This window comes from Erpetoichthys calabaricus, chromosome 11 (genome assembly GCF_900747795.2).
Source record: "Erpetoichthys calabaricus chromosome 11, fErpCal1.3, whole genome shotgun sequence".
Lineage (NCBI taxonomy): Eukaryota > Metazoa > Chordata > Cladistia > Polypteriformes > Polypteridae > Erpetoichthys > Erpetoichthys calabaricus.
The window spans coordinates 153,836,785-153,849,895 of NC_041404.2; the positions used below are offsets into that span (position 1 = coordinate 153,836,785).

Sequence of the window (13,111 nt, forward strand, 5' to 3'; positions counted from 1 at the left end):
TTTATTTACTAAAGGTAATTCTTTACAGCCATTTGTATTTAGATCATTTTGTATTTTATCAGTAGTACGTGAGTATGTTATGGTATGGTTTTATCAACAGAGTGAGTAGTAGCTGAGTATACTGTATGTTGCTTTTCTCTGGAATGCAAGGAAAAAACTTTAAAAATATGGTTTAATATATATCCCTGAAAGTCTGTTAGTTTTAATGACAATAAATATAAAAATGTGTAAATGCAATGTTTTCTCTGTTATATAAGTTAGAATTTAAGATTATTAAATTAACTGTAATGGTTTGCAAACAAAGCAAAAAGAAACTGAGGTGATCCTGAGGGCTTTTTGGTTATAATAGAGCAATTCATAAACTGTGATGGACTAAAGGTCCATTCAAGGTTGGCGTGTTATGCCCATTGCTGACGGAACAGTTCACGCACTAATCGATAAATAAGGAAACACAAATTTTAGGAGATTTTTGTTGTTTATTGGATTCAGAATGGGATAACCTTGCAATCACTGCTATTGTGATCCTTGACCGCAAATAGTACAAGCTTACATAAAAAATACTCCTATTATTAAACTACTCAAATAAAAAATTTCAAATGTTTGATTACTAGCACTTAAAATTGGTAGACATCCACAATTCCAGAAATGCAAAGTATAAAAACAGAACTTAACATAATTTGCTATAAACTGGCATCCAACTAATGGGATGATTAATGTCTTGTATCCAGTGTTGCTGATGTATATACTGTAGATTGCTAGCAATGGTGATAAAATAACTCCTATGTATATTCAACTGCATGACTAGCCAAACATAAACTAAAGCTAACCATGATGGCAAGTCTAAATTGTGAAAAACTGGCACCCACAGCATGTCCGCACATGTAGACATGTACAGTGCTTTTGGAGGGGGTTAAGAGGGTCTAAAAAAATGGTATTTTCAATTATTAAATTCTAAAAGGGTTAGTTTCTAAATTATTTTTAAGTATTATCAAATTTTGCTTGCTTATAATTACTAGTAATTCACTACAGAACTGTTTTCATTCCATTTCTGTATCAGAAATCCCAAAGAAAGAATGTCTGATTTTTTTAAAAAGATTTTTGTTTAGTTGCCTTAATTTTAAATGGTTGTTTTAAAGTACAGGCTAAGTAGGTGCTATTGCTGTATCTATCATTATACAAACAATTATTTTAATACCAATGAACAGTAATATTATTCCATAGTCCTAATATAAGGTACCCTAAGGTAGAATTTGCTTGTGTTAATTGAACTGAACTGAACAACTCCTTTTGTCAGTGGACTAATTTTGTTCCCTTGTTTACAGGGTTTCTCTTCACAATGCTTATACCTTTTTCAGTCTCAGATGTTTGTGAGAAAAGTAATTGATATACCTATCTTAGTACCTGGAGTTGCAGTGCAGAATGGTGTCTCTTCATCTGATAGACCTGCGTTGTTTAAGTAAGCAACATTAACTATTGAAAAATGTAATGTCTTTGAAAACTGATTCTGTATTTGTGTTGTGGGCAGAACCAGCTTGTTTCCAGGTAATGTGCATTCTGTAGCAAGTCACTTTTCATTGGTCTCAACTCCTAAGTGATTATCACTGTTTTGGAAAGAAATGAGGAAATAAACACATTAACTATCACTTGCATCCCAAAGACATGCATACAGTAGTTGTATGTGATAAATTGATTTCACACCCAGGCCTGGTTCCTATTTTTGTGCCTGCTTCTTCATGGAAGAGCTCCAGCATCATCTAACCATGACCCAGATTAAGTTCTATACTATTTTCTTTGACAGACACAGATAAGTGATTTATTGAAAACACTGCTAAATTTCTGTCAGTATTGACTTTGATTGAAGCCTAATGTTTGTGTAATATATGAAATAATCAAGTTTGTGATATCAGCAAAGTTATAATGTCAGAAAATATATTATGGCTCTGCTAATATGCGGAATACATATTAAATACTTAAATCTATCAGTGTCATATCAAACAAGTTGTAGCCATGGATGAAAATTTCCTACCACGTGTCAAAAATAATAATAAAAAGTTAATTACAGGGAAACGTTAAAGCAAAAAAAAAAAAAAAGAATAAATAAACACATTTATCCGTTAGTTTTTCTAGCTATTGATTAGGTTTCGTGAAAATAGGCAATTTATTACACTTAAACGATTATCTATTGTTTCATAATTTTAGGGTCTTCAGTGACCAGATTTATTTTCATCCTTTTGTTGCATAAAAAATGTTTTCTTGCTGTTTTTAGGATTTATATTCCAAATTACGCTGTGGATTTGTCTGTTCAACTCACAAATTGCACACAGTGGACTGCAGGGGGATGTCCAGTTCTGCTGACTGTTGGATCAGCTACACTTCTCCCAGGTTCCACTAAAACCCTCAACTGTTCTTGGAGTATCAATTGCACAGTTGAACTCCAGTTCCTGCCATGGCAGAACTGGGTACGAGTTACAGTGGAAAGTATCAATGCCAACATGCCTGTTTCCTTCCAAATTAAAGCTGATCTCACAGGTATGTTGTAGTTGTTGTAGTGTGGCATTTTTGTGTGGATTAAAAAACGTAAAAAAAAAAAAAAAAATATATATATATATATATATATATATATATATATATCGAATACATGTAATAGACTAAATTGCATTGTGAAAATGTTCCTCCAAAAGAATTCAATAATATGCATTTTTAATAAATATTTTACATTTATGGTTTGCAGCAATATGTTTATTAACAGTCTGCATTTATTTATTTATTTATTTTTGGCTCACTCTATTTGACAAACAGCTTTTTTATTTAATGTATTTCATACCAATTATGCGGAAAAAGCAAAAATAAACAAAAAGCACTGAATTATTATTTTTTTAAATTGCATACAGATTACACATAATTAATGCACAAAACATATAAAGCATAATTCTATGAGGAGGCAACAAAAGGATACGATCAAAGTGGAGCATATGATATTATTTATCTTGACTTTCAGAAAGCATTTGATAAGGTGCCATATGAGAGGTTGGGCATCAAATTAAAAGAAGTGGGATTTCAGGGTGATGGGATGGAATTGGCTCAGACACATGAAGCAGAGGGTGATGGTGTGAGGAACCTCTTCAGAATTGGCCGATATTAAGAGTGGTGTTCCACAGGGGTCAGTGCTAGGGCCGTTACTATTTTTAATATTTATAAATGATTTAGATAGGAATATAAGTAACAAGCTGGTTAAGTTTGCAGATGATACCAAGATAGGTGGATTAGCAGATAATTTGGAATCCATTATATCATTGCAGAAGGACTTGGGTAGCATACAGGCTTGGGCAGATTTGTGGCAGATGAAATTTAATGTCAATAATTGTAAAGTATTATACATAGGAAGTAAAAATGTTAGGTTTGAATACACAATGGCGGTCGGAAAGTCGAGAGCACACCGTATGAGAATGACTTAGGAGTCAGTGTTCAGAAGGCATTAAGAAGGCTAACAGAATAAAATAAGTGGATAGGACAGAACAGAAGAAATAAGTGGATAGGACTGGCGAGCTTTGTTGGGCTTAATGGCCTGTTCTCGTCTAGAGTGCTCTAATAAAACGTTTTAATATTAGAGAAATGCTATAGTATAGCCTATTGTTACTATTATTCTATGTTTCTCTCTATTAGGGAATATTCTGTTTGCTGACGTTAGCCTGGAATAAATACAAAAGTTGTTACAAATACTAGAAACAGTAAGTTTGATAATGAAGGAAAAATTGGTATAGTTTTTCAAAATAAACTTTATATAAATGAAAAAGTAGATGAATAATTATATATTAATATATAATTTGACTTCTTTCTTTCTTTAAATCACACAGTGGGATGCAAACCTCATACTGCAGGATTGTTTGGTGGCTTTTTTACCAACTTTAATGGCAATACTACTAATCAGTCAGCAATAAATGTTAATACCTCATTTCCTGTGGATAACCTCACTTTACTGGATGACACTACCAAGGTGAAATTAGATAACAAGACAACAAACACACTCCTGCCTACACCGTGTTTGCTCAGCCAGTCAATGTTTCGAGAAGACCTTGATGTAGTTTCTGCACGTTTTGCTGTCATCACTAAACCAAACTTTACAATTTCCTCCATTACCCCAGCATTATTTTCATTAAATCTAAACAGAATTGCAGATAGTGGTGGGACCCTCACTCTGGACCTAAGATTAAACAAGGTAAATATTTAATTTTGACAAATCCATAGTCTTGTTTTTTTTTTTTAATTCTTTATTTGTAGCTAATGTGAAACAACATTACTGAAATATTTCTTCTTTTTTAGACTTCTCTTACAAATGAAAATTCCACTATTGTAGCTTGTTTAAATGCTAGATCTCCTATCATGACGAACAACGGAACTGAAACATGTAGCACAGGTAGACTTTTTTTTGGATATTGCTTTAATCATTCTAAAATATCTAGGTGTATTATATCAACTTGCATTGCATAGAACTGGGGGTAAAAGAATGATATACCATCTATATGTACAAAAAATAAATAGGATTTTATAAATACCATGAGGAATAATTTTAGAAATTGGGGTGTGGGACAAAAATATAAAACACTTGTCTGTGCTAGGATTGACATCTGTCTGTGTACAGGTTTTACAATGCAGTTCCTCTCCTTCTATACTCTTGTCTTTTTTGGCTTCCTTATGCAAGGGGTCTTTATCTTCCACTTCGATTGTAATGAAACTCCAGATTGGCTTTTCCTAACAGGGCTTTTCTCACATCTTTTTATTTCTTAAATTTCCTCTTTCCTTCTCCCACCACCTTATAGTTTTATAGTTTACTATGAAAATACAATTTATTTTCCAAGAGTTGCAAGTGCAACAGCCAAGTCTTTTTTATGTAATTTCTCTCTATTACAGTAAAAACATCCAGGGACAAGACTTTTTAGCCTGGGATGAGTATCTTTTTCAGAGAGATACTTTCAAGTCCCGTCAGATGAGACTTTGTGCCAAGAGATTTAACCTCACCCGGGGCCAGAAATAAAAGACAAAGAGTAGATGACAAAGTAAAATGTTGTAAAGAGTTCAAAAACATTGGTGTGATACACATGCAGAGCAGGTTAGAGATAACAAAAGTACTAAAATTCGAAAGTCTCAAAAAAATGATAGTAAAGATCGCATTAGCGCAAACAAACGGAAATTATTACTCGGTGAAATAATGGAACAGCTAAAAGAGATTGAATATATTGTTCGGATTTAAACTTTTAAGTCGGAGACTTGTAGATCGTTTAATTCGTGTTGCCATCAGGGAAAAGTGGTGTTTCTTTCCAATGAAGAGGTGTATCCGCGAGAATTAAAAGATTTGTTGTTTGGTGAAAGTGAAGTCCACGTAAGCGAGCAGCAGAGACGTGAAGTGGTTGGCATGTAGCGCAGGCCGGGGGGGTTGGCGAGCGAAGCCTCCTAGTATAACTAAAGGAAATAAAAAATCAGTTATGACATTTCCTCATTTATTGAGATCGTAAATACATAATTCATTAATGTTAGACATTATTATACTGTTGCTAAAATGCTAGATTCTGCTAGTTTTGTCCCCATACCTTTTGTTTGATATGATCCACACCCAGTTACTTTACTTGACAGTACTCTTTACATTTGACAATGTACTACTTATACTGTCCAGACTTGTAGAAGTTTTAAAACTGTTGCACAATACATCTTTGGTTTGTGCATTAATTTCCATTTTAGTCTTATTCCAGTACAGGGTTGTGGGGAGTATCAGATGCAAAGCAGAAATCCAACTTTGGGAGGGATCCTGTCAATCGGGAAGCACTGTTGCATACGTAAAGGGTCAAATCAGAATCCTCTATCTATTTAACCTGCAAATATTCATGAATTGAGAAGAAACCCATATGAACACAGAGAGAATTTGTAAATCTAATTCAGTAAATAACTGGGCTGAAATCTGAACCCAGCTCCCAGCTGCTGTGATAAAACAGCCTTAACCACTCTGCCTCTGTGTTGCCATAATCTTTTTTTTTTTTTTCTTTTTTTTAAAATTTTTTATTAATTTTTATCATTCCATACAAATAGATCAGTTTTTACAAAAAATAGGATTGAAAACAGATCGACCCCCATCCCTGAGAAAGAGAGCATGACCAATGGGGTGAGTCTTAAAGCTTGTAAACATACCTAGATTGATTAGTTTAATAGAGCAATAGAGATGAATGAAGAAGAGAAAAAAATGCAGAGAGAACTGCTTCCTTGGTGCTTTAAGAGCTTATTCTAAAATATTATTGATTAGATCCTGCCAGGTTTTGAATAGTTCTGTACAGATCCTCTAACTGAGAATTTGATTTTTTCCTGTTTCAAATAGTATAAAACATCGGTATCCCACTGACTTAAAAGAAGAGAATTAGGATTCTTCCAGTTTAGCAAAATAAGTCTGCGTGCCAAAAGTATAGTGAATGCAATCACAGTTTGTTTGTCCTTCTTCACTTTAACCCCACCTGGAAGAACACCAAACACAGCTGTTAATGGGTTAGGAGGGATTGTGACACGAAGACTGTCTGAGAGGCACTTGAAAATTTTGGTCCAAAATGATGTTAATTTGGTGCAGGCCCAAAACATGTGACCCAGTAAGGCTGGGACTTGATTGCAGTGTTCGCAGGTTGGATCTTGCCCTGGAAACATTTTGGACAGTTTTAAGCGAGACAGATGTGCTCGATTATATAATTTTGAATTGAATAATTGAATGCTTTGCGCATATGGAGGTCGAGTGAATTCTCTGTATTGCTACTTTCCACTCCTTTTCTGATATATTGATTAAGAGATCTTTTTCCCATTGTCCTCTTGAATCTTTGAAAGGGAGGGATTATAAAATAATTTTATGTGTTGCAGAGATGGTGTTTAAGTCCTCGAAATTGAGCAATATTTTTTCCGGCATGGAGGAGGATGCAAGATGAGGAAAATCAGGCAGGTTTTGTTTAACAAAGTTCCTAATTTGAAGATAGTGAAAAAAATGTTTAGCTGGAAAGTTAAATTTGGAATGTAGTTGTTCATAGGATGCAAAGATGTTGTCTATATAAATATGTCTAAGCAATTTAATCCTGAATCTTTTCCAGATATTAAAAACTGCATATGTTTGCGTGGGTTGAAAGAGGTGGTTCTCTTGCAGGGGTGCCACAGATAAAAGATTCTCCGTCTTAAAATGCTTTCTACATTGGTTCCATGTCCTGAGTGAGTGGAGCACAATTGGGTTATTAGTATATTGGTGATAACTTGCATTTATTGGGGCACAAAGCAGGGAATATAAAGAAGTATTGCGGGATTTTATTTCTATTGTGGACCAAGCCTGTGTATGTTCATCTGTTTGTGTCCAGGTTTTTATAGCTTGTATGTTTGCTGCCCAGTAATAAAACTGAAAGTTGGGTAGAGCCATGCCACCTTCTGCCTTAGGTCTTTGTAGGTTCGTTCTTTGGATACGTGGATGTTTTGATTTCCAAATAAATGAGGTTATTGTTGAATCTAATTGCTTAAAAATGATTTATTGATGTATGTTGGAATTTTTTGAAATTAAAAAAGAAACTTAAGAAGAATATTCAACTTAACAACGTTAATTCTTCCAGCTAGAGTGAGATGAAGGGTTGACCATCTATGCAAGTCTTGCTTAATTTTTTCCATACAGACAGCAAAATTTTGTTGATAAAAGGCTTTGTGTTTACTAGAGATATTTACCCCTAGGTATTTAATCTGATCTTCAATGATAAAAGGTAGGGTGTCCAATCTAATATTATATGCTTGAGAATTCGCTGGAAAGAGTACACCTTTATTCAGATTAATTCTGAGACCAGAGATCTTTTGAAATTCTGTAAGTGCTGTTGAGGCTGCAGGCACAGAAGTTTGTGGGTCTGATATATACAATATCATATCATCTGCTTATAGAGAAATTTTCTGTTCCAGTCCTTCTCTAATAAAGGGGATTATCTGATAAGCATTTCGACAGTGAACCGCCAGTGGTTCAGTGGCGATTGCAAATAACAGTGGTGACAAGGGGTATCCTTGTCTGGTACCACATTCTAGTTTAAAGTAGTCTGAACAAATGTTGTTAATACAAACTGAAGCTTCTGGATTGGTATACAGTAGTTTTATCCATGCACAAATGTTTGGGCTAAATCCAAATTTCTCTAATGTAGTCAAAAGGTATTTCCATTCAATCATGTCAAATGCTTTTTCTGCATCCAATGGTAATAATATTTCTGGGGTGTTTGACTTTGCTGGGGAGTATATTACATTAAACAGACGTCGAAGACTGGAAGATAAGTGTCAACCCTTGAAAAATCCAGTTTGATCTTGTGATATTACCGAAGGCAGCACTTTCTCCATCCTTCTGGCTATAATTTTTGGGAGTATCTTAACATCATTATTCAGAAGTGAAATTGGTCTGTATGATGCACATTGTAATAAGTCTTTAATTTGTTTAGGACAGACGGTGTTAATGCTTGGCAAAAAGTTTGGGTAGAATTTGATTGTCTCTGGCTTCTGTAAATGTTGCTAATAGGAGGGGAGCTAGCTGAGTGGAGAATTTCTTATAAAATTCTGAAGGGTAGCCATCGGGGCCTGCTGCCTTCCTGCCTTAAAGTGACTTTATAGCATTTAGTAATTCTGATAGCGCCAGTGGTTTATCCAGTTCCTGAAAGTATCTATTTGTGGTATCTGTAATGTATCCAGAAATGCATTAGATTGTGTGTTGTCTTCTTTAAACTCAGTAGAATATAAGGATTTATAGTAGTCTCTAAATGTGTGCATTATATTTTTATGTGTTGCCATAATCTAATCACCTTCAATAAAACAACAACTGAATGAATAAAGATAAAAGTTTACATGTAATATGTGCATCATTCAGTTTAATTAGGCAGTGTGCAGGTCTTGTTTACCGTGAAAATAAGACTGTGACCCAATTAACTAGTCTTTAACTTTGAAAATGTAATAGTCATAAAGTAAAATGTAGCATTTTTGCAAAATGCTTGATGTTTTATGAGTACCCATGAATTACATTTTTGATATTTATTCTTTTTCTTGAGAAAAACAAACGAGCAAACTTTTGTTTTGTTTTATAAACAGCATTTTCTCAGGGTTATTCTACCAAACTGAACATCACATCCCCAGAAGCAACACTTTATATTCCCTTTCCAGAGTCTGCCTGGTGGTATCTTTCTATTCTTTTGGTCTGCCCTGAAAATATAAGGTAAGATACTAAGGCATGTAATATATATGTGTTTATATTTAAGGAAAACGGAGGTACCTTGTTAAAGGTGAAATACTGGATAATTTGAAATTGTTAAGTAGGACAACTCTATACTCCTCTGAAACATTTCTTGCCGTGCAAGATATATAAAGACACATATAAATTAAATTAATAATTCTGTGAATGTACATGAATAGTAAGCTTACTGACTACTCAAGTAATTATGGTGATTCATGCTTAGTTAAGATTAATGTTTGAGCTTGTGTAAATATATTTATCTATTTGCAATTTAGTGAATGTGGGGAAGTGTCTGGTACAGCTTTAGCAGCTGCTGAACTGAGAGCTTGCATTAATGACTGTGGCACTTATGGAGAATGCAGAATGCTTCGGTCATATGGCTACCTCTATGCTGCATGTGTTTGCAAAGCAGGTATGTTGGATTTTCTTTCCTTAGCCTTGCATTATAGAAAATATTTTAACGTGCTGCTTCTTGTATTTTGTATATTACTGCCACAGTGCACATACTTCATTACTAAGGAAAACATTTTCCCTTTATGTGGAATGCCTATATTAAGCAAAATTACATTTTTTAAGAGTTTTAAGGAATTGTATTTCCATATGAATAGAGAATAAAGGAATGTGCTTTCATTTTTTTAAGGATTTGTATTTTATTTCATTGATTCATGTTTCATTGTTCCATGTTAAATGTCATTTAATTTTCATTGCATGTTTTACAGGATGGGGAGGATGGAGTTGTACAGATGAAACAACTGCACAGTCCTATGGTCGTCAGTTACTGGCTGCCCTCTTATTAACACTAAGTAATCTACTGTTCATTCCTCTCATCGTAGTAGCTGTGTATCGTCACTTCATTGTGGAGGCATCAGTATATACCTTTACAATGTTTTTTTCTACGGTAAATGTTTCTATAATTTTTTGAAATATGTATTCTGCATCTCATTTTTAATTAATAACATACATTACATCCTCCAAATCTTCTTGGTCCAAGTCAAGATCAGTCATCTGTAAAAAGAGCAATATTTTTGTGCATTTAGTTTTCTGCTTTCAAATGTTACTGCTGTAATAATTCAGGTTGAGTGCACAGAGAAAGGTCATGTATAGCAAAAAAAAAACAGCTAATCAAATACATGGGTTTCTTTGATGGAATGTGTAATTTTTAGCTGTATTTTTAAAATTTTCTTTATTAAATGAGTGGTTAAAACAGTGCAAAAGGCAAGAAAAAAATGTTTTCTTCTGCTTGATATTCTAGTTCTACCATGCATGTGACCAGCCTGGCATCACAGTAATGTGCATCATGGAGTATGATACACTTCAATATTGTGATTTCCTTGGTTCTGTCTCATCTATTTGGGTAACCATTCTCTGTATGGCAAGAGTGAAGGATATACTTAAATATGTAAGTTGTAAACACTTCTAAATTCTAAGTATAACAGAGTTTCTAACAGTCAAGTTTTTTGGATGTTTTCTTTTAAAATACTTGAATTGCTCCTTTAAGTTTCAGCTGGAATATATATTGAAAATGTACAGTTTCCGTAAGATAGGGCCCTATCTAAGATGACATAATTGGTTCCAGAATTTGTAGCATCAACCAAAATCTTAGTTTGAATATTGTCATAATTTGTTTATTCCAAGACAGCCTCAAGCAAGCATAATCCTTACTGCAAACACAAGTATAACAATATAGCACTGCAGTAAGACGTGGGTATGAGTCTTTGAAAGTATGCAACAGGTGTAATTACACTGCAGTTTACAATATTATAAGGTGCAGAATGAAAAAGTCAAGTTTAAAAAATAAATACATTTACTCTCTAATTATTTCATTTCTGTAGAAGAAGGTTACATGTGGAAATGTGCTTTCTAATGAAATGCAATTGAAAACAAGTATTTTTTCATATGACATAGTTACACAATGTCAATAACTGATCAGAAATTCTTCTGAAAATAATTACATTGTCAAAAAATATTAAGAGTTAACAGTTAGTATACATTATTCTTGGTGCAGGATGTAGGTCATAAAAATACAAGTTAATTTGAAAACGTCACATGTTCCTCTAGATCTCCACAATATATTTTGCAAAAGTCAGTTTTGTCTTGTTTTGACTTAAACGATGTTTGCTTATGCATATATTTTCATTAATTTTCACTGTAAGGAAATGTATTTGCACAATCCCACATTATTATCAAATTAAGGAATTAAGCAAAGTGAAACCCAGGATGCTTTTGTATATGTATTGTCATTATAAAGATTATACAAATTACCATGATACCTTATTTTATTAAAAATATTTTAATCTGTTGTGTGAATTCCTACACATTTCTTTGCTTTGTTAAATAGTATAAGATATATACACACAATGATGTTAAAAAGATTTTTGACTGTACTATACTACTTGTAAAGGAACACTAATAAACCATTCTATTTAATTTTCACAGATGCACATTTTAAGTGCATATACTGAGAAAGTGTGAGGAGTGTGTGGCATCCTGACAAAACTCAGTTTTTTTTGCAGGGATAAATGTTCCCACCCCCACATGTTAAATGTTTTCAGCTGTATATCAATTGCCATATGTCTTTGATGATTAGTCTTTATGTCATTTTGCTCTGCTACAGTACACTATTGGTCAAAGTACATCTCCTATGCATCACCATCATTGCAGCTGTCTTTCTGAACCACTGCTAGATGTTAAAGCTTTAAATATACCCTAGATTGCATTAGTAATTGGCAAGTCCTAATTCATATTCTGTAACTTCAATGGGCAATGCTTGTAGTATGTGTACTGTTTCACCATTTAACTTTCTTTTAAATTTTTAATTGCTTACCGATGGCATAGTTTGAAAGGGATAACTGAAAGAACTGGTTACAAATAATTTAAATACATGATGGAAACAACAAGAAAATTTATCTCTCTCTTATAAAAAAAAAAACCAACTTGCAACGAGACATGATCTTTTGAAGAGAGATAGAGATACTTTTTCACGTCCTGTGAGATGGTCAAGTCACGTCATACTTGCAACCTTTGGCAACAGGTCCCGTGAAACACATGAAGAGCAGGTTAGAGATAATGGAAGTTGGAAAATTCGAAAGTCTCAAAAAAAGGAGAGTAAAGATCGCAGTAGCGCAAACAACAGAAAATATTACTCTCTGAAATAATGGAAAAGTGAAAAGAGATAGAAAAGTGTTTGAGGATGTCTGGGGGAGAAGAGAGATGAAATGCAGATCACATGGTACGGCAACAACAGCAAGCCAGCAGCTGACCGAGCAAAGAGGAGGTAAAAAAAACTGGAAGCAAGTCCCGTGATGCACATGCAGAGTAGGTTATAGGTAATGGAAGTAAGAAACTTCGAAAGTTTCAAAAAAAGGAGAGTAAAGATCGCATTAGCACAAACAAACAGAAAATATTACTCTGTGAAATAACAGAACAGCAAAAAGAGACAGAATAGTGTTTAAGGATGTCAGGGGGAGAATAGAAATGAAATGCAGGTATTGTAGCATGGCAGCAGAATCAGCAGCTGATCAAGCAAAAAGGTGGTAAAAAAAACTATTGTACCATTGTATCACCATTTAAGAGGGGTTTCAGAGGAGCGATCATATCTCCTTGGGGTGCGTTCAGCCCTCCTCTTCTCAACGGCGCGTAGTGCTGGCTGGTGGGGTGGGGGGGTTATTTTGGGAAGGGGTTGGTAAACGAAACGCGCATGGGGGAAGCCCCCTAGTTATACAATAATAAAATGAGAGTGCCATAAATGTTTGTACCATTAAAACAGTATGTAGAGAGAACAAGATATTTGGATAATCAGCTAATTTATGTATGCTAAAATATCCTTTTGTTGTTTTGTTTAGTCATATCATGAATTCTAAG

General features: G+C 34.1%; 1 protein-coding gene across 6 annotated transcripts in view; it reads left to right on the plus strand.

Moving 5' to 3' along the window:
* Window positions 1-13,111, plus strand: part of pgap6 (post-glycosylphosphatidylinositol attachment to proteins 6) — a 32,410-nt gene that overhangs the window by 5,475 nt on the left and 13,824 nt on the right. For all 6 annotated transcript variants that reach the window (XR_007936175.1, XR_007936173.1, XR_007936174.1 and 3 more), the window contains exons 4-11: window positions 1,323-1,456; window positions 2,267-2,529; window positions 3,855-4,216; window positions 4,321-4,414; window positions 9,109-9,232; window positions 9,526-9,662; window positions 9,970-10,148; window positions 10,503-10,649. Coding sequence is in view for 3 of the 6 variants with exons in the window: in XM_051933400.1 (XP_051789360.1) it covers window positions 1,323-1,456; window positions 2,267-2,529; window positions 3,855-4,216; window positions 4,321-4,414; window positions 9,109-9,232; window positions 9,526-9,662; window positions 9,970-10,148; window positions 10,503-10,649 (1,440 nt within the window). In the remaining 3 variants the exon portion in view is untranslated. The remainder of the gene's footprint in view (window positions 1-1,322; window positions 1,457-2,266; window positions 2,530-3,854; window positions 4,217-4,320; window positions 4,415-9,108; window positions 9,233-9,525; window positions 9,663-9,969; window positions 10,149-10,502; window positions 10,650-13,111) is intronic.